We start from the raw sequence: 20,728 nt of genomic DNA, 5'->3' as shown, positions 1-20,728 counted from the left end.
CTGCAGGGAGGCCTGACTTAGCGTTAGGGTTAGGTGTGTGTATAACTCTCCTCTCTCCTGTCCAGTCGTCTATGTACTCTGCAGGGAGGCCTGACTTAGCGTTAGGGTTAGGTGTGTGTATAACTCTCCTCTCTCTTGTCCAGTCGTCTGTATATTCTGCAGGGAGGCCTGACTTAGCGTTAGGGTTAGGTGTGTGTATAACTCTCCTCTCTCCTTTCCAGTCGTCTGTATATTCTGCAGGGAGGCCTGACTTAGCGTTAGGGTTAGGTGTGTGTATAACCCTCCTCTCTCCTGTCCAGTCGTCTGTATATTCTGCAGGGAGGCCTGACTTAGTGTTAGGTTAGGTGTGTGTATAATGTTAGTGTAAACAATACTGGAGAGTTGAGACCAAATCACGGACGCTGGACAGAGTGGATTTCAGTTGTAACAAAAGACAGTTTTAATGAGTCAGAGATATCTTGTCCCGCAGTTTTACGTGCACGGACCTAGTTCACATAACTCGGCAAGGAGCCAGGTGAAAAAGAGAGCCTATACAACGGTTACATTCATTTTTATACATAGAATAAAGTAGGTGGAGTCTTGTCGTTTCGGTCTTCTTGACTGGTCGGAGGGTTGGAGGCGGGCCTTGCTCTAGCCAGAGCAGAAGCCCCATTGGTGCACAGCAGAGCCTTATCCTGAGCATCCGACCAATAGAGGGGGTCAGTCTTGTGGCTGGGTGTATGTGTTCTTACGACGGAATGTCTTTGTTTATGAGCTATGTGTATGAATACTTATATAACAATAACCCTCCTCTCTCCTGTCCAGTCATCTGTATATTCTGCAGGGAGGCCTGGCTTAGCGTTAGGGTTAGGTGTGTGTATAACCCTCCTCTCTCCTGTCCAGTCGTCTGTATATTCTGCAGGTAGGCCTGACTTAGCGTTAGGGTTAGGTGTGTGTATAACCCTCCTCTCTCCTGTCCAGTCTTCTGTGTACTCTGCAGGTAGGCCTGACTTAGCGTTAGGGTTAGGTGTGTGTATAACTCTCCTCACTCCTGTCCAGTCTTCTGTGTACTCTGCAGGTAGGCCTGACTTAGTGTTAGGGTTAGGTGTGTGTATAACTCTCCTCTCTCCTGTCCAGTCGTCTGTATATTCTGCAGGTAGGCCTGACTTAGCGTTAGGGTTAGGTGTGTGTATAACTCTCCTCTCTCCTGTCCAGTCGTCTGTATATTCTGCAGGTAGGCCTGACTTAGTGTTAGGGTTAGGTGTGTGTATAACTCTCCTCTCTCCTGTCCAGTCGTCTGTATATTCTGCAGGTAGGCCTGACTTAGTGTTAGGGTTAGGTGTGTGTATAACTCTCCTCTCTCCTGTCCAGTCGTCTGTATATTCTGCAGGGAGGCCTGACTTAGCGTTAGGGTTAGGTGTGTGTATAACTCTCCTCTCACCTGTCCAGTCGTCTGTATATTCTGCAGGGAGGCCTGACTTAGCGTTAGGGTTAGGTGTGTGTATAACTCTCCTCTCTCCTGTCCAGTCGTCTGTATATTCTGCAGGGAAGCCTGGCTTAGCGTTAGGGTTAGGTGTGTGTATAACTCTCCTCTCTCCTGTCCAGTCGTCTGTATATTCTGCAGGTAGGCCTGACTTAGCGTTAGGGTTAGGTGTGTGTATAACTCTCCTCTCTCCTGTCCAGTCGTCTGTATATTCTGCAGGGAGGCCTGACTTAGGGTTAGGTGTGTGTATAACTCTCCTCTCTCCTGTCCAGTCTTCTGTGTACTCTGCAGGGAGGCCTGACTTAGCGTTAGGGTTAGGTGTGTGTATAACTCTCCTCTCTCCTGTCCAGTCGTCTGTGTACTCTGCAGGGAGGCCTGACTTAGCGTTAGGGTTAGGTGTGTGTATAACTCTCCTCTCTCCTGTTCAGTCTTCTGTATATTCTGCAGGGAGGCCTGCCTTAGGGTTAGGGTTAGGTGTGTGTATAACTCTCCTCTCTCCTGTCCAGTCGTCTATGTACTCTGCAGGGAGGCCTGACTTAGCGTTAGGGTTAGGTGTGTGTATAACTTTCCTCTCTCCTGTCCAGTCTTCTATGTATTCTGCAGGGAGGCCTGACTTAATGTTAGGGTTAGGTGTGTGTATAACTCTCCTCTCTCCTGTCCAGTCGTCTGTATATTCTGCAGGGAGGCCTGACTTAGCGTTAGGGTTAGGTGTGTGTATAACTCTCCTCTCCTCTCTCCTGTCCAGTCGTCTGTATATTCTGCAGGGAGGCCTGACTTTGCGTTAGGGTTAGGTGTGTGTATAACTCTCCTCTCTCCTGTCCAGTCTTCTGTGTGTTCTGCAGGGAGGCCTGACTTAGCGTTAGGGTTAGGTGTGTGTATAACTCTCCTCTCTCCTGTCCAGTCTTCTGTGTACTCTGCAGGGAGGCCTGACTTAGTGTTAGGGTTAGGTGTGTGTATAACTCTCCTCTCTCCTGTCCAGTCGTCTGTATATTCTGCAGGGAGGCCTGACTTAGCGTTAGGGTTAGGTGTGTGTATAACTCTCCTCTCTCCTGTCCAGTCGTCTGTATATTCTGCAGGGAGGCCTGACTTAGCGTTAGGGTTAGGTGTGTGTATAACTCTCCTCTCCTCTCTCCTGTCCAGTCGTCTGTATATTCTGCAGGGAGGCCTGACTTTGCGTTAGGGTTAGGTGTGTGTATAACTCTCCTCTCTCCTGTCCAGTCGTCTGTATATTCTGCAGGGAGGCCTGACTTAGCGTTAGGGTTAGGTGTGTGTATAACTCTCCTCTCTCCTGTCCAGTCGTCTGTATATTCTGCAGGGAGGCCTGACTTAGCGTTAGGGTTAGGTGTGTGTATAACTCTCCTCTCTCCTGTCCAGTCGTCTGTATATTCTGCAGGGAGGCCTGACTTAGCGTTAGGGTTAGGTGTGTGTATAACTCTCCTCTCTCCTTTCCAGTCGTCTGTATATTCTGCAGGGAGGCCTGACTTAGCGTTAGGGTTAGGTGTGTGTATAACCCTCCTCTCTCCTGTCCAGTCGTCTGTATATTCTGCAGGGAGGCCTGACTTAGCGTTAGGGTTAGGTGTGTGTATAACTCTCCTCTCTCCTGTCCAGTCTTCTGTGTATTCTGCAGGGAGGCCTGACTTAGCGTTAGGGTTAGGTGTGTGTATAACTCTCCTCTCTCCTGTCCAGTCGTCTGTATATTCTGCAGGGAAGCCTGACTTAGCGTTAGGGTTAGGTGTGTGTATAACTCTCCTCTCTCCTGTCCAGTCGTCTGTATATTCTGCAGGGAGGCCTGACTTAGCGTTAGGGTTAGGTGTGTGTATAACTCTCCTCTCTCCTGTCCAGTCGTTTGTATATTCTGCAGGGAAGCCTGACTCAGCAGGAGGGTTAGGTGTGTGTATAACTCTCCTCTCTCCTGCCCAGTCGTCTGTATGTGCTGCAGGGGGGCCTGGCTCAACAGGAGTGGAGGGTCCCTGAGCTGCTCCACAGACTGCTGCAGTACCTAGAGCCCAAACTCACACAGGTCTACAAGAACGTCCGTGAGCGCATCGGAAGGTAGGACCTCGCCTCCACATTACAAACATTTTCATTGCTGACCCTTTTGTCCATAGCTTACTGCCACTTACCACATCAGTCATAGTTCATTCAGCTAGGTATCTACCCACATGTCAGTCATAGTTCATTCAGCTCGGTATCTACCCACACGTCAGTCATAGTTCATTCAGCTAGGTATCTAACCACACGTCAGTCATAGTTCATTCAGCTCTGTATCTAACCACATGTCAGTCATAGTTCATTCAGCTAGGTATCTAACCACACGTCAGTCATAGTTCATTCAGCTAGGTATCTAACCACATGTCAGTCATAGTTCATTCAGCTAGGTATCTAACCACACATCAGTCATAGTTCATTCAGCTAGGTATCTAACCACACATCAGTCATAGTTCATTCAGCTAGGTATCTACCCACACGTCAGTCATAGTTCATTCAGCTAGGTATCTACCCACACGTCAGTCATAGTTCATTCAGCTAGGTATCTAACCACACGTCAGTCATAGTTCATTCAGCTAGGTATCTAACCACACGTCAGTCATACTTCATTCAGCTCGGTATCTAACCACACATCAGTCATAGTTCATTCAGCTAGGTATCTAACCACACATCAGTCATAGTTCATTCAGCTAGGTATCTACCCACACGTCAGTCATAGTTCATTCAGCTCGGTATCTAACTGCCCGTCAGTCATAGTTCATTCAGCTAGGTATCTAACCACACATCAGTCATAGTTCATTCAGCTAGGTATCTAACCACATGTCAGTCATAGTTCATTCAGCTAGGTATCTAACCACACATCAGTCATAGTTCATTCAGCTAGGTATCTAACCACATGTCAGTCATAGTTCATTCAGCTAGGTATCTAACCACACATCAGTCATAGTTCATTCAGCTCGGTATCTAACCACACATCAGTCATAGTTCATTCAGCTAGGTATCTAACCACACATCAGTCATAGTTCATTCAGCTAGGTATCTAACTGCACGTCAGTCATAGTTCATTCAGCTAGGTATCTAACCACATGTCAGTCATAGTTAATTCAGCTAGGTATCTAACCACACGTCAGTCATAGTTCATTCAGCTCGGTATCTAACTGCACGTCAGTCATAGTTCATTCAGCTAGGTATCTAACCACACATCAGTCATAGTTAATTCAGCTAGGTATCTAACCACACATCAGTCATAGTTCATTCAGCTAGGTATCTAACCACACATCAGTCATAGTTAATTCAGCTAGGTATCTAACCACACATCAGTCATAGTTCATTCAGCTCGGTATCTAACCACACATCAGTCATAGTTCATTCAGCTAGGTATCTAACCACACATCAGTCATAGTTCATTCAGCTCGGTATCTAACTGCCCGTCAGTCATAGTTCATTCAGCTCGGTATCTAACCACACATTAGTCATAGTTCATTCAGCTAGGTATCTAACCACACGTCAGTCATAGTAGGTAAACATTTGTCCATAACTTTTCAAACAGGTTGGCCAAGAGATCACCTTATGCTTTTTTATTTATTTATGTTAAACCAGGTAGAATTGGTGATTTTGTCATTCATGAGAGTACTGAAAGAGGTAGAGACAAGCAAACTGTCGAAAAAGAGGAATACATGAAAAATAATGGCTTAAATACAAAAATGTAGATTCATGAATTAACTAAACTAAAGGTGTTAATCTCCCTCTGCCTCCTCTTTCGCTCTCTTTCCTCTTTCTTCTCCAGCGTCCTCACCTACATCTTCATGATAGACGTCAATCTGCCGTACACCCAGCCCACGGCCTCGCCCCGCATCAAGGAGTTCACAGAGCGAATACTGCTGCGCCTCAAACCCCTGACGGAGGGGGACGAGGAGATCCAGAACCACGTGGTAGAAGAGAACGATGTGGGGGAGCAGGACGAGAGGACACAGGCCATCAAACTACTGAAGACAGGTACGACCCCTAACTACTGAAAACAGGTATGACCCCTAACCCATCAAACTACTGAAAACAGGTACGACCCCTAACCCATCAAACTACTGAAAACAGGTACGACCCCTAACCCATCAAACTACGGAAAACAGGTACGACCCCTAACCCATCAAACTACTGAAAACAGGTACGACCCCTAACCCATCAAACTACAAAAGGCCGGTACGTCCCCTAACCCAGGCCATCAAACTACTAAAGACCAGTACGACCCCTAACCCAGGTATGACCCCTAACCCAGTCCGTCAAACTACTGAAGACAGGTCAGGGATAGAGTTGGAGCTAATAAACCCAGGTGTAAAGCCAAGAGAGAAGAGTCCCGGCTCACTGGATCACTGCACGATGCAGATTTCAGTAATTCAATGTGCCAAACGTTTAGTTATGAAGACCTTCGTCAGAGCATACGATGTAAAAAGGTTATGTATGTGTTTCCAGTACTCAAGTGGCTGATGGCCAGTGCTGGACGCTCCTTCTCCACGGCCGTTCCAGAGCAGCTCCAGTTGCTACCCCTGCTGTTCAAGGTGGGTGGGTCAAGGAAGGAAGAAACCTTGACAGAAACCAGACTGATGGGAGGTCTATCATCCTCTGGCTGAATGCTAACAACCCTCATCTGTCTCCTCTTGTAGATCGCTCCGGTGGAGAATGATGACAGTTATGATGAGCTGAAGAGGGATGCAAAGACCTGTCTGTCTCTGATGTCCCAGGGACTACTCTACACAGAGCAGATACCACTGGTCCTGCTGGCCCTGCAAGAGGTGTGTACACACACACACACACACACACACACACACAAACAGGCCAGACTCATCTACAACCACTTTCTCCATTCACTGCAATCTCCAAAGAGAAAAGGGTTAAAAAACATGTCAAATCCCCCATTGTCAAGACTCTGGTTCTATCAACTCTCTGAGCCTCTGCAAAATGTTTGTTAGAAGTTGCTGTAAGGTTTGTGGTACACGCTGAATGGTGTTCTCTTGGGATTATGTTACTGTAGTTTGTGGTACATGCTGGATGGTGTTATAGTAGTTTGTGGTACATGCTGGTTGGTGTTACAGTAGTTTGTGGCACATGCTGGATGGTGTTACAGTAGTTTGGTACATGCTGGATGGTGTTACCGTGGTTTGTGGTACATGCTGGATTATGTTACCGTAGTGTGTGGTACATGCTGGATTATGTTACCGTAGTATGTGGTACATGCTGGATTATGTTACCGTAGTGTGTGGTACATGCTGGATTATGTTACCGTAGTGTGTGGTACATGCTGGTGTATGTTACCATTGTGTGTGGTACATGCTGGATTGTGTTACCATAGTTTGTGGTACATGCTGGATTATGTTGCCATAGTTTGTGGTACATGCTGGGTGGTGTTACCGTAGTTTGTGGTACATGCTGGATGGTGTTACCATAGTTTGTGGTACATGCTGGATGGTGTTACCATAGTTTGTGGTACATGCTGGATGGTGTTACCATAGTTTGTGGTACATGCTGGATTATGTTACAGTAGTTCATGGCATGCATTCTATACAGTGCTGACGTCCCTACAGATCATTACCGTCATGATATTAACATAGTTCCGTTATATTCCAGATAGCAGGTAGCAGTTCGTGGCATGCTCGCTACACGGTGCTGATGTCCCTACAGATCATTACCGTCATGATATTAACATAGTTCCGTTATATTCCAGATAGCAGGTAGCAGTTCGTGGCATGCTCGCTACACGGTGCTGATGTCCCTACAGATCATTACCGTCATGATATTAACATAGTTCCGTTATATTCCAGATAGCAGGTAGCAGTTCGTGGCATGCTCGCTACACGGTGCTGATGTCCCTACAGATCATTACCGTCATGATATTAACATAGTTCCGTTATATTCCAGATAACGGGTAGCAGTTCGTGGCATGCTCGCTACACGGTGCTGACGTCCCTACAGATCATTACCGTCATGATATTAACATAGTTCCGTTATATTCCAGATAACGGGTAGCAGTTCGTGGCATGCTCGCTACACGGTGCTGATGTCCCTACAGATCATTACCGTCATGATATTAACATAGTTCCGTTATATTCCAGATAGCGGGTAGCAGTTCGTGGCATGCTCGCTACACGGTGCTGACGTCCCTACAGATCATTACCGTCATGATATTAACATAGTTCCGTTATATTCCAGGTAACGGGTAGCAGTTCGTGGCATGCTCGCTACACGGTGCTGATGTCCCTACAGATCATTACCGTCATGATATTAACATAGTTCCGTTATATTCCAGATAACGGGTAGCAGTTCGTGGCATGCTCGCTACACGGTGCTGATGTCCCTACAGATCATTACCGTCATGATATTAACATAGTTCCGTTATATTCCAGATAGCGGGTAGCAGTTCGTGGCATGCTCGCTACACGGTGCTGATGTCCCTACAGATCATTACCGTCATGATATTAACATAGTTCCGTTATATTCCAGATAGCAGGTAGCAGTTCGTGGCATGCCCGCTACACGGTGCTGACGTCCCTACAGATCATTACCGTCATGATATTAACATAGTTCCGTTATATTCCAGATAACGGGTAGCAGTTCGTGGCATGCTCGCTACACGGTGCTGACGTCCCTACAGATCATTACCGTCATGATATTAACATAGTTCCGTTATATTCCAGATAGCGGGTAGCAGTTCGTGGCATGCTCGCTACACGGTGCTGACGTACCTACAGATCATGGTCTTCTACAACCTGTTCACCTTTATGAGCGACCAGGGAGCCGTCAACGACGTCAGAGCACTGGTCATACGCCTGCTGGAGGACGAGCAGCTGGAGGTAACGCGCGCACACACACACACACACACACACACACACACACACACATATATATATAGATATATATCCTGTATCTATATATATATATATATATATATATAGGTATCTATCCTGGACATGCTGTTTTCGACCCTTTCTCTCTCGCTCCCCCCGCTGTCTCGACCTCTGAATGCTCAGCTATGAAAAGCCAACTGATATTTACTCCTGAGGTGATGAACTGTTGCACCCTCTACAACCACTGTGATTATTATTTCAACCTGCTGGTCATCTATGAACATCTTGAAGAACAATCTGGCCTTCATCGCCATGTACTCTTATCTCCACCGGCAGAGGACTGGCCACCCCTCAGAGCCTGGTTCCTCTCTAGGTTTCTTCCTAGGTTCTTGCCTGCCTTTCTAGGTAGTTGTTCCTTCTGTTTTTAGCACTTAGTGACATCTGCTGATGTAAAAAGCATTTTATAAATACATTTGATTGAATGTAGAAAATGAGTTCAACAGAGAGGATGATCATAGTACACAACAGACTGAAGGACAGGTGGTGTCATGACTGAAGAAGACAGAATGGTAGATAGGTAGGTCTGGAGGTTACAGATCACATTGAAGAAGACAGAATGGTAGATGGGTAGGTCTGGAGGTTACAGATCACATTGAAGAAGACAGAATGGTAGATGGTTAGGTCTGGAGGTTACAGATCACATTGAAGAAGACAGAATGGTAGATAGGCAGGTCTGGAGGTTACAGATCACATTGAAGAAGACAGAATGGTAGATAGGCAGGTCTGGAGGTTACATATCACATTGAAGAAGACAGAATAGTAGATAGTTAGGTCTGGAGGTTACAGATCACATTGAAGAAGACAGAATTGTAGATAGGTAGGTCTGGAGGTTACAGATCACATTGAAGAAGACAGAATGGTGTGTGTGTGTGTGTGTGTGTGTGTGTGTGTGTGTGTGTGTGTGTGTGTGTGAAAGAGTGTGTGTGTGTGAAAGAGTGTGTGTGTGTGTGAAAGAGTGTGTGTGTGTGTGTGTGAAAGAGTGTGTGAGATCACAGGCCCTGTCTTCCAGCACTCTTCCTCCTTATTCTCCCCCTCTCACTTGTTGCTATGGAAAGCAGGAGTATTCTGTTGCTATGGGGAGGGTGATGTTACCTCTTCTGTATTTCTTTTCAGACAAAATACCCCAGTTCACTTGTCCTCTAGTCTAATGACCTGGCCTCTAGTCTAATGACCTGGCCTCTAGTCTAATGACCTGTCCTCTAGTCTAATGACCTGCCCTCTAGTCTAGACCTGCCCTCTAGTCTAATGACCTGCCCTCTAGTCTAATGACCTGGCCTCTAGTCTAATGACCTGCCCTCAAGTCTAATGACCTGCCCTCTAGTCTAATGACCTGCCCTCTAGTCTAATGACCTGTCCTCTAGTCTAATGACCTGCCCTCTAGTCTAATGACCTGCCCTCTAGTCTAATGACCTGCCCTCAAGTCTAATGACCTGCCCTATAGTCTATATATATATATATATATACACACACACACAGCTATCTGTCTTTTCTGTATCAACACGGTGCTCTGCTCCTGACCCCCAACACATTCCCCAGCTATCTGTCTTTCCTGTATCAACACGGTGCTCTGCTCCTGTCCCCCAACACATTCCACAGCTATCCGTCTTTCCTGTATCAACACATATACACACACACGTGTATATGTGTGTATATGTGTTGATACAGGAAAGACGGATAGCTGTGGAATGTGTTGGGGGACAGGAGCAGAGCACCGTGTTGATACAGGAAAGTCAGATAGCTGGGGAATGTGTTGGGGGTCAGGAGCAGAGCACCGTGTTGATACAGAAAAGACAGATAGCTGTGGAATGTGTTGGGGGACGGGAGCAGAGCACCGTGTTGATACAGGAAAGACAGATAGCTGTGGAATGTTTTGGGGGACAGGAGCAGAGCACCGTGTTGATACAGGAAAGACAGATAGCTGTGGAATGTGTTGGGGGACAGGAGCAGAGCACCGTGTTGATACAGGAAAGACAGATAGCTGTGGAATGTGTTGGGGGACAGGAGCAGAGCACCGTGTTGATACAGGAAAGACAGATAGCTGTGGAATGTGTTGGGGGACGGGAGCAGAGCACCGTGTTGATACAGGGGAGACACGCTCGCTCCCTCTCCCCGCTCGCTCTCTCTCTCCCTCTCCCCGCTCGCTCTCTCTCTCCCTGCTCGCTCGCTCTCTCTCTCCCTGCTCGCTCGCTCTCTCTCTCCCTGCTCGCTCGCTCTCTCTCTCCCTGCTCGCTCGCTCTCTCTCTCCCTGCTCGCTCGCTCTGTCTCTCCCTGCTCGCTCGCTCTGTCTCTCCCTGCTCGCTCGCTCTGTCTCTCCCTGCTCGCTCGCTCTGTCTCCCCCTGCTCGCTCGCTCTGTCTCCCCCTGCTCGCTCGCTCTGTCTCCCCCTGCTCGCTCGCTCTGTCTCCCCCTGCTCGCTCGCTCTGTCTCCCCCTGCTCGCTCGCTCTGTCTCCCCCTGCTCGCTCGCTCTGTCTCCCCCTGCTCGCTCGCTCTGTCTCCCCCTGCTCGCTCGCTCTGTCTCCCCCTGCTCGCTCGCTCTGTCTCCCCCTGCTCGCTCGCTCTGTCTCCCCCTGCTCGCTCGCTCTGTCTCCCCCTGCTCGCTCGCTCTGTCTCCCCCTGCTCGCTCGCTCTGTCTCCCCCTGCTCGCTCGCTCTGTCTCCCCCTGCTCGCTCGCTCTGTCTCCCCCTGCTCGCTCGCTCTGTCTCCCCCTGCTCGCTCGCTCTGTCTCCCCCTGCTCGCTCGCTCTGTCTCCCCCTGCTCGCTCGCTCTGTCTCCCCCTGCTCGCTCGCTCGCTCTGTCTCCCCCTGCTCGCTCGCTCGCTCTGTCTCCCCCTGCTCGCTCGCTCGCTCTGTCTCCCCCTGCTCGCTCGCTCGCTCTGTCTCCCCCTGCTCGCTCGCTCGCTCTGTCTCCCCCTGCTCGCTCGCTCGCTCTGTCTCCCCCTGCTCGCTCGCTCGCTCTGTCTCCCCCTGCTCGCTCGCTCGCTCTGTCTCCCCCTGCTCGCTCGCTCGCTCTGTCTCCCCCTGCTCGCTCGCTCGCTCTGTCTCCCCCTGCTCGCTCGCTCGCTCTGTCTCCCCCTGCTCGCTCGCTCGCTCTGTCTCCCCCTGCTCGCTCGCTCGCTCTGTCTCCCCCTGCTCGCTCGCTCGCTCTGTCTCCCCCTGCTCGCTCGCTCGCTCTGTCTCCCCCTGCTCGCTCGCTCGCTCTGTCTCCCCCTGCTCGCTCGCTCGCTCTGTCTCCCCCTGCTCGCTCGCTCGCTCTGTCTCCCCCTGCTCGCTCGCTCGCTCTGTCTCCCCCTGCTCGCTCGCTCGCTCTGTCTCCCCCTGCTCGCTCGCTCGCTCTGTCTCCCCCTGCTCGCTCGCTCGCTCTGTCTCCCCCTGCTCGCTCGCTCGCTCTGTCTCCCCCTGCTCGCTCGCTCGCTCTGTCTCCCCCTGCTCGCTCGCTCGCTCTGTCTCCCCCTGCTCGCTCGCTCGCTCTGTCTCCCCCTGCTCGCTCGCTCGCTCTGTCTCCCCCTGCTCGCTCGCTCGCTCTGTCTCCCCCTGCTCGCTCGCTCGCTCTGTCTCCCCCTGCTCGCTCGCTCGCTCTGTCTCCCCCTGCTCGCTCGCTCGCTCTGTCTCCCCCTGCTCGCTCGCTCGCTCTGTCTCCCCCTGCTCGCTCGCTCGCTCTGTCTCCCCCTGCTCGCTCGCTCGCTCTGTCTCCCCCTGCTCGCTCGCTCGCTCTGTCTCCCCCTGCTCGCTCGCTCGCTCTGTCTCCCCCTGCTCGCTCGCTCGCTCTGTCTCCCCCTGCTCGCTCGCTCGCTCTGTCTCCCCCTGCTCGCTCGCTCGCTCTGTCTCCCCCTGCTCGCTCGCTCGCTCTGTCTCCCCCTGCTCGCTCGCTCGCTCTGTCTCCCCCTGCTCGCTCGCTCGCTCTGTCTCCCCCTGCTCGCTCGCTCGCTCTGTCTCCCCCTGCTCGCTCGCTCGCTCTGTCTCCCCCTGCTCGCTCGCTCGCTCTGTCTCCCCCTGCTCGCTCGCTCGCTCTGTCTCCCCCTGCTCGCTCGCTCGCTCTGTCTCCCCCTGCTCGCTCGCTCGCTCTGTCTCCCCCTGCTCGCTCGCTCGCTCTGTCTCCCCCTGCTCGCTCGCTCGCTCTGTCTCCCCCTGCTCGCTCGCTCGCTCTGTCTCCCCCTGCTCGCTCGCTCGCTCTGTCTCCCCCTGCTCGCTCGCTCGCTCTGTCTCCCCCTGCTCGCTCGCTCGCTCTGTCTCCCCCTGCTCGCTCGCTCGCTCTGTCTCCCCCTGCTCGCTCGCTCGCTCTGTCTCCCCCTGCTCGCTCGCTCGCTCTGTCTCCCCCTGCTCGCTCGCTCGCTCTGTCTCCCCCTGCTCGCTCGCTCGCTCTCCCTGCTCGCTCGCTCGCTCTCCCTGCTCGCTCGCTCGCTCTCGCTCTCCCTGCCTGCTCGCTCTCCCTGCTCGCTCTCTCTCCCTGCTCGCTCTCCCTGCTCGCTCTCTCTCCCTGCTCGCTCTCCCTGCTCGCTCTCTCTCCCTGCTCGCTCTCTCTCCCTGCTCGCTCCCTCTACCCCTCTCCCTGCTCGCTCTCCCTGCTCGCTCGCTCTCCCTGCTCGCTCTCTCTCCCTGCTCGCTCTCTCTCCCTGCTCGCTCTCCCTGCGCTCTCTCTCCCTCCTCGCTCTCTCTCTCCCTCCTCGCTCTCTCTCTCCCTGCTCGCTTGCTCTCCCTGCTCTCTCTCTCTCTTCCCGCCTGCTCTCGCTCGCTCGCTCACTTTCTCTTTCTGCTCTCCCTGTTCTCTCTGGCTCCATCTTAATTAAGCTTTCAGTGAAGTATCTCTTCCTATCTCCTTGACTACTTCTCAAGAGTATTGGAGGACAATGTCCAACTATGGTCTCGCTCCTCAGCCCTTCACTGCATTTTGAGGAGGAGGAGAGTTTAGATGGAGCTTCTGTCTGTTGAGCAGATCTAGTCAGTACAGAATGGACCAGCCAGCTCCATATATCACATCTCTTTCCTTCTCTCCCCCAGGTGAGGGAGATGGCTGCCACCACTCTGAGCGGTTTCCTTCAGTGTAACTTCCTGTCCATAGAGGGCCCCATGCAGAGCCACTTTGAGGCCCTCTGTAAGACCCGCCTACCCAAGAAGAGGAAGAGGGAGCTGGGCTCCGTGGTGGACACCATCCCCTCTGGAGGTAGCCATGAGCAAATTATACCTATAAGTCGCTCTGGATAACAGTGTCTGCTAAGTGACAAACATGTTAATTAGAGGTCGACCGATTTATCGGAATGGATGATTTAATTAGGGCCAATTTCAAGTTTTCATAGCGATCGGTAATCTGCGTTTTTGGACACCGATTATGGCCGATTACATTGCACTCCACGAGGAGACAGCGTGGCAGGCTGATCACCTGTTACAGGAGTGCAGCAAGGAGCCAAGGTAAGTTGATAGATAGCATTAAACTTATCTTATCAAAAACAATCAATCTTAACATAATCACTAGTTATAACTACACATGGTAACTACACATGGTTGATGATATTACTAGTTTATCTAGTGTGTCCTGCTTGCATATAATCGATGCGGTCGGTGCCTGTTAATTAATCATCGAATCACAGCCTACATCGCCAAACGGGTGATGATTTAACAAGCGCATTTGTGAAAAAAGCACTGTCGTTGCACAAATGTACCTAACCATAAACATCAATGCCTTTCTTAAAATCAATACGCAAGTATATATTTTTAAACCTGCATATTTAGTTAATATGCCTGCTAACATGAATTTTTTTTAACTAGGTAAATTATGTCACTTCTCTTCCAACAGAGTCAGGGTATATGCAGCAGTTTGGGCCGCCTGGCTCGTTGCGAACTGTGTGAAGACCATTTCTTCCTAACAAAGGCCGTAATTAATTTGCCAGAATTGAACATAATTATGACATAACATTGAAGGTTGTGCAATGTAACAAGAATATTTAGACTTAGGGTTGCCACCCATTAGATAAAATATGGAACGGTTATGTATTTCACTGAAAGAATAAACGTTTTGTTTTCGAAATGATAGTTTCCGGATTTGACCATTTTAATGTCCAAAGGCTCGTATTTCTGTGTGGTATTATATTATAATTAAGTCTATGATTTGATTGTTGATAGAGCAGTCTGACTGAGAGGTGGTAGGCAGCAGCAGGCTCGTAGGCATTCATTCAAACAGCACTTTCCTGCGTTTGCCAGCAGCTCTTAGCTGTGCTTCAAGCATTGCGCTGTTTATAACTTCAAGCCAATCAACTCCTGGGATTAGGCTGGCAATACGATAGTGCCTATAAGAACATACAATAGTCAAAGGTATATGAAATACAAATGGTATAGAAATAGTCCTTTAATTCCTATAATAACTAATAACCTAAAACTTCTTAACTGGGAATATTGAAGACTCATGTTAAAAGGAACCACCAGCTTTCATATGATCTCATGTTCTGAGCAAGGAACTCAAACGTTAGCTTTCTTACATGGCACGTATTGCACTTTTACTTCTCCAAACACTTTGTTTTTACATTATTTAAACCAAATTGAACATGTTTCATTATTTACTTGAGACTAAATTGATTTTATTGATGTATTATATTAAGTTAAAATAAGTGTTCATTCAGTATTGTTGTAATTGTCATTAATACAAATATATATATATATAGATAATAATTTGCTGATTTCTATCGGTATCTTCTTTTTTGGTCCTCCAAAAATCGGTATCGGCGTTGAAAAATCATCATCATCGGTCGACCTCTAATGTTAATACTCTAGTCCACACTACATACTGGCTCTGTTACTCTGTCCACACTACATACTGGCTCTGTTACTCGGTCCACACTACATACTGGCTCTGTTACTCGGTCCACACTACATACTGGCTCTGTTACTCGGTCCACACTACATACTGGCTCTGTTACTCGGTCCACACTACATACTGGCTCTGTTACTCGGTCCACACTACATACTGGCTCTGTTACTCGGTCCACACTACATACTGGCTCTGTTACTCGGTCCACACTAAATACCACTTAAAACGGCCACTACATACACTACATGACCAAAAGTATGTGGACACGTGCTCGTCGAACATCTCATTCCAAATCCATGGGCATTAATATAGAGTTGGTCCCCCCTTTGCTACTATAACACCCTCCACTCTTCTGGGAAGGTTTTCCACTAGATGTTGGAACATTGCTGCTGGGACTTGCTTCCGTTCAGCTACGAGCATTAGTGAGGTCGGGCACTGTTGCGCGATTAGGCTTGGCTCGCAGTCGGCGTTCCAGTTCATCCCAAAGGTGTTCGATGGGGTTGAGATCAGGCTGTGCTGTGCTCAGGCCAGTCAAGTTCTTCCACACCGATCTCGACAAACCATTTCTGCATGGACCACACTTTGTGAACAGGGGCTGAAACAGGAAAGGGCCTAGCTCAAACTGTTGTGTGGCTGCTTGGCCATGGAAACCTATTTCATGAAGCCCCCGGCGAACAGTTCTTGTGCTGACGTTGCTTCCAGGCAGTTTGGAACTCGGTATCGAGTGTTGCAACTGGGGACAGACTTATTATGCGCTCCTGCACTCGGCGGTCCCGTTCTGTGTCCTAACATGTCGTGGCTGAGACGTTGTTGCTCCTAGACGTTTCCACTTCACAATAACACCACTTACAGTTGACCAGGCACTTCTAGCAGGGCAGAAATTTGACGAACTGACTTGTTGGAAAGGTGGCATCCTATGACGGTGGTGCCACGTTGAAAGTCACTGAGCTCTTCAGTAAGGCCATTCTACTGCAATGTTTCTCTATGGAGATTGCATGGCTGTGTGCTCGATTTTATACACCTTTCAGCAATGGGTGAGGCTGAAATAGGCAAATCCACTAATTTCAAGGGGTGTCCACATACTTTTGTATATTTAGTGCATCTTCATTTTAAGTGGCACACTAGTGTGGGTATTAGAACATAGCTGTCTACATCCAACGGTCAATTGTTTACTTGGAACACAGTTGCCATGGTTGTGTTAGATAGGCTTCTAAAATGCATTTGTCTTGACCTTGCTGAACATGTTATAGCTCAGTTTTTCAATGCCCCCTCCCCCCGTGTGTGTGTGTAGATCTAGTGAGGCGACATGCTGGAGTGTTAGGTCTGAGTGCCTGTATCCTGTCCAGCCCCTACGATGTTCCCAGCTGGATGCCCCAGCTACTGATGAACCTGAGCGTCCACCTCAATGACACACAGCCCATTGAGGTGAGGAGGACTAACACACACAGCTCAATGGCATGCTCTCTGTCACTCTCCCTCTCACTCTCTTTCGCTCCTGAATCTCGCTCTCTCTCACTCCTGAATCTCGCTCTCTCTCGCTCCTGAATCTCGCTCTCTCTCGCTCCTGAATCTCGCTCTCTCTCGCTCCTGAATCTCGCTCTCTCTCGCTCCTGAATCTCGCTCTCTCTCGCTCCTGAATCTCGCTCTCTCTCGCTCCTGAATCTCGCTCTCTCTCGCTCCTGAATCTCTCTTGCTCCTGAATATCTCTCTCTCTCTCTCCTGAAGATGTCTGTGAAGAAGACCCTGTCTAACTTCCGGCGGACTCATCATGACAACTGGCAGGAACACAAACAGCAGTTCACTGACGACCAGCTGCTGGTTCTGACCGACCTGCTTGTCTCTCCCTGCTACTATGCCTAGATACCTGGTAGGATACACACTCCCATCCTAAAATGCTGACTCATTGTAGATCAATTCAAACGTATGCTTGGGTGGAAACCTCACCAACACAAGTTACAGTACATTGTAAACTTCAAGGCACTTCCTCAAGGCACCAACCATTAATCAAACCGTCCATTTGGTTTCTCTTTAGGGCCCTGGTACAACTTTCAGATGGAGATGATGTTTTCTTAACGGAGGAACGACACCCTGAATGCCCTCTTTGAGCCACTCAACAGTTCCTCACTCTGTTATTAGTCTGGGAAAGCCTCAAACTGAACAGAACAGGGCCGTATTCACAAAGCGTCTGAGTACAATTGCTGATTTAGGATCAGTTTTGCCTTTCAGATCGTATTGAATACCATTATATGGACATGGCGATCTGATCCTCGATCAGCAGCGCTACTCTGAGACGCTGTGTGACTTCCAGAACAGACAAGCCTGCATGAGGGGAGACGGGCCTCACTTTCAGGTCCCTGCCCTCTGACCAGACCAACGGACGACACCTGGGTCATTTTCACTAGGCACCAAACATAATGAAACGAGGAGGAACTACCTGGATGTTTCCTTAGAAAAAGGTTTTTTCTACGTTGTGCCGTAACGAATACAACCCTGTACCCTGAGGACCTTGGAGAGGGGGGGAATATGCATACGTAATGGAATGGATGGAGTTGTGTCTTTGTTTTTAGCGCTCATTTACATTTCTACTATACTTAATATTTAAGGATAAACCATAGCATGGATGATTGATCTGCACTTTGTAATATTACTGTAATATTACTGTACAGTTGATTTATCTTGTTCTTCTCCTGTGTGTGTGTGTGTGTGTGGTGTGTGGAATGCTTGATGAAGATACCTGCAGGTTTCCCTCTATCTCTGGTCCAAGATGTAGTGCGTGTTCCCCCATTAGTGCACCACTACGCCTTAGGACCAGAGCTAGTTTCCCCCGTAATATTGCTCTCAGTACAACATCCCCTCAATGTTATCAACTCTGCACCAACTAACTATATTATCCCACTAGAGCAAGGCTCTCCAGTCCTGTTCCTGGGGAGCTGCCGTCCTGTAGGTTTTAACTCCAGTCCTGTTCCTGGGGAGCTGCCGTCCTGTAGGTTTCACTATGACCCTAATCTAGCACACCTGATTCTAAAAACTACGTGGTTGAGTTAAGATAGTTACAACTGGGGTTGGAGTGAAAACCTACAGGAGGCTAGCTCCCCAGGAACAGGGTTGAAGTGAAAACCTACATGAGGGTATCTCTCCAGGAACAGGGTTGGATTGAAAACCTACAGGAGGGTAGCTATCCAGTAACAGGGTTGGAGTTAAAACCTACAGGAGGGTAGATCTCCAGGAACAGGGTTGGAGTTAAAACCTACAGGACGGCAGCTCCCCAGGAACAGGACTGGAGTTAAAACCTACAGGACGGCAGCTCCCCAGGAACAGGACTGGAGAGCCCTGCTCTAGAGGATAGGAACCATATTGTTCCAGGTCTCCAATGAAGTGTTCTTAGCCACAGTCTGTATGTGTTCAGATGATCGTTCATTATCATTAGATTAGGAGTGTTTCCCAAATGGACCCTTTTCCTTTTAGTGCACTACTTTTGACGAGGGCCCATAAGGCTCTGATCAAAAGTAGTGCACTATATAGGGAATAGAGTGTCATTTGGGACATAACTTAGATTTTAACCTGGCACACACATTTACATACTTGATGTTTGTGTACTTAGTTTATCTCTGCTATATGCATATTTTATTATGTGTGTATACCATGTGTATGTAACATAAATGCACAAACAGGTTTATTTATTTGTTTGAAGTGCTGATTTTATTATTCTTAGAGTTGCTGGTAATGAAAGCTTTTGGTTTGTGAGTAGATAGATTGTTCAGCTTGTTAGTGACGGAGCATTTGATGTAATCTGCTCTCGCTTGGGCAATGATGACTACGTAGCAGAGTGAGTGTGTGAGTGTGTGTTCATTCCTCAAGGCTATGTGCAAGGTTTTCAGCTGATGGGTACAGTTTAATCATCATGGCATGTCTAAACCCCTCTCAAAACCCCAAGGGACTCATTTCCCAGGCACAGATCAAGCCTGGTCCTGGACTAAAAAGCATGATATAATTGGAGTCTCCATTGAAACAAAGCTTTTTAGTCCAGGACCAGGCTTAATCTGTGTCTGGGAAACGGGGCCCAAGGAATAGCCAAACATCCTGTCCACCACCTTAGCATCGCACCCCTTCCCCTCTACTCATCAATATAACATTGTTCTCCATTCTTTTTAAAAACCCTAGTGAGATTTATTTTTGGTTCAATATTTACTTTTCCATGAAGACTTGAAAATCTAGTCTCATTGGTTCAGTTTAGTACCTCACACCTGTTTAGTGTAGTGCCAAAACTGCAGTGATTATTTTTAGATGTACTGTTTTCTGAAGAAAATAAATAAATTCATGGGTTGTTTGTAACAATTTTTTTGTGTGTGTGTCTTTGTGCTGGTTGGTTCTGGGATGGCTCCTATTCAGTGGTGTAAAGTATTTAAGTACAAATATTACTTAAGTAGTTTTTGGGGGTATCTGTATTTTACTTTACTATTTCTATTTTTGACAACTTTTACTTCACTACGTTCCTAGTGATAAATAATGTACATTTTACTCTGTACATTTTCCCTGACGCCCAATAGTACTGGTTACATTATGAATTCTTAACAGAACAGGAAAATGGACCAATTCACGCACTTATCAAGAGAACATCCCTACTGCTTCTGATCTGGTGGACTCACTAAACACAAATGCTTCCTTTGTAAATTTTGTCTGCGTGTTGGAGTGTGTCCCTGTCTAACACCAAATAAATAAAATGTAGGGTTTGCTTAATTTAAGCAATTTGAAATGATTTTTACTTTTTTATACAAAAGTATATGTTAAACCAAATACTGTTAGACTTTTACTCAAGTAGTTTACTGGGCGACTTTTGAGTAATTTTCAATTAAGGAATCTACTTTTACCCAAATATGCCATTCGTGCTCCCGAGTGGCGCAGTGGTCTAAGGCACTGCGTCTCAGTGCTAGAGGCGTCACTACAGGTTCGAATCCAGGCTGTATCACAACCTGTCGTGATTGGGAGTTCCATAGGGCGGCGCTCAATTAGCCCAGCGTCGTCCGGGTTTGGCTGGTGTAGGCTGTCCATTGTAAATAAGAATTTGTTCTTAACCGATTTGCTTAGTTAAAGATTAAAATAAAAAATAGACATGGGCACTTTTCCACCGCTCATATTGAAGTTAGTCACAGCGACATGTATCCACTATAGGGCAGCCGTGGTACAGTTCCTATACCTTCATATCAAGTACATACATCTTTGATGTGCAGTGCTAATTGTGCAATATTAGATGGCACTTTGACTGGTTTTACCGTAGGTTGAGAGGGTACCTTAATCCTTAATACCTTAATCCATCGAGGGTCTCAATGTACAAAGACACTGTACCCTACAAAGAGAGGGAATTCTAGAACGAGTTGGAACCCAATATTACCTAAATGTATTTCTACATTTAGGTAATGTTGCGGTTTATCGCCCATGAGAATGGATTCGTATCCTTTTGATTCCGTTAGAATGAGATGTTCAAGCTACAGGTGGTAACTGGTACCCGCAAGCGCTGATGTTAAAGATGTACAAACATCAAATAGAAATAGTGACATGAATATATACACAGTTAATAACACATGGAGTA

General features: G+C 48.2%; 1 protein-coding gene across 3 annotated transcripts in view; it reads left to right on the top strand.

The window, feature by feature from the left end:
- Nucleotides 1–19,090, top strand: part of LOC139381208 (proteasome activator complex subunit 4B-like) — a 107,889-nt gene extending 88,799 nt beyond the window's left edge. For all 3 annotated transcript variants that reach the window (XM_071124655.1, XM_071124656.1, XM_071124657.1), the window contains 9 exons: nt 3,383–3,514; nt 5,238–5,446; nt 5,918–6,003; nt 6,109–6,237; nt 8,137–8,292; nt 13,341–13,503; nt 16,433–16,566; nt 16,867–17,008; nt 17,174–19,090. In XM_071124655.1, coding sequence (XP_070980756.1) covers nt 3,383–3,514; nt 5,238–5,446; nt 5,918–6,003; nt 6,109–6,237; nt 8,137–8,292; nt 13,341–13,503; nt 16,433–16,566; nt 16,867–17,001 — 1,144 coding nt within the window. In that variant the 3' untranslated portion in view covers nt 17,002–17,008; nt 17,174–19,090. The remainder of the gene's footprint in view (nt 1–3,382; nt 3,515–5,237; nt 5,447–5,917; nt 6,004–6,108; nt 6,238–8,136; nt 8,293–13,340; nt 13,504–16,432; nt 16,567–16,866; nt 17,009–17,173) is intronic.
- Nucleotides 19,091–20,728: the final 1,638 nt, after the last annotated feature.

Source organism: Oncorhynchus clarkii, chromosome 23 (genome assembly GCF_045791955.1).
Source record: "Oncorhynchus clarkii lewisi isolate Uvic-CL-2024 chromosome 23, UVic_Ocla_1.0, whole genome shotgun sequence".
NCBI classification, from domain to species: Eukaryota; Metazoa; Chordata; class Actinopteri; order Salmoniformes; family Salmonidae; genus Oncorhynchus; species Oncorhynchus clarkii.
Note: the sequence above shows the minus strand (reverse complement) of the source record. Positions and strands in the feature narration are given on the sequence as shown.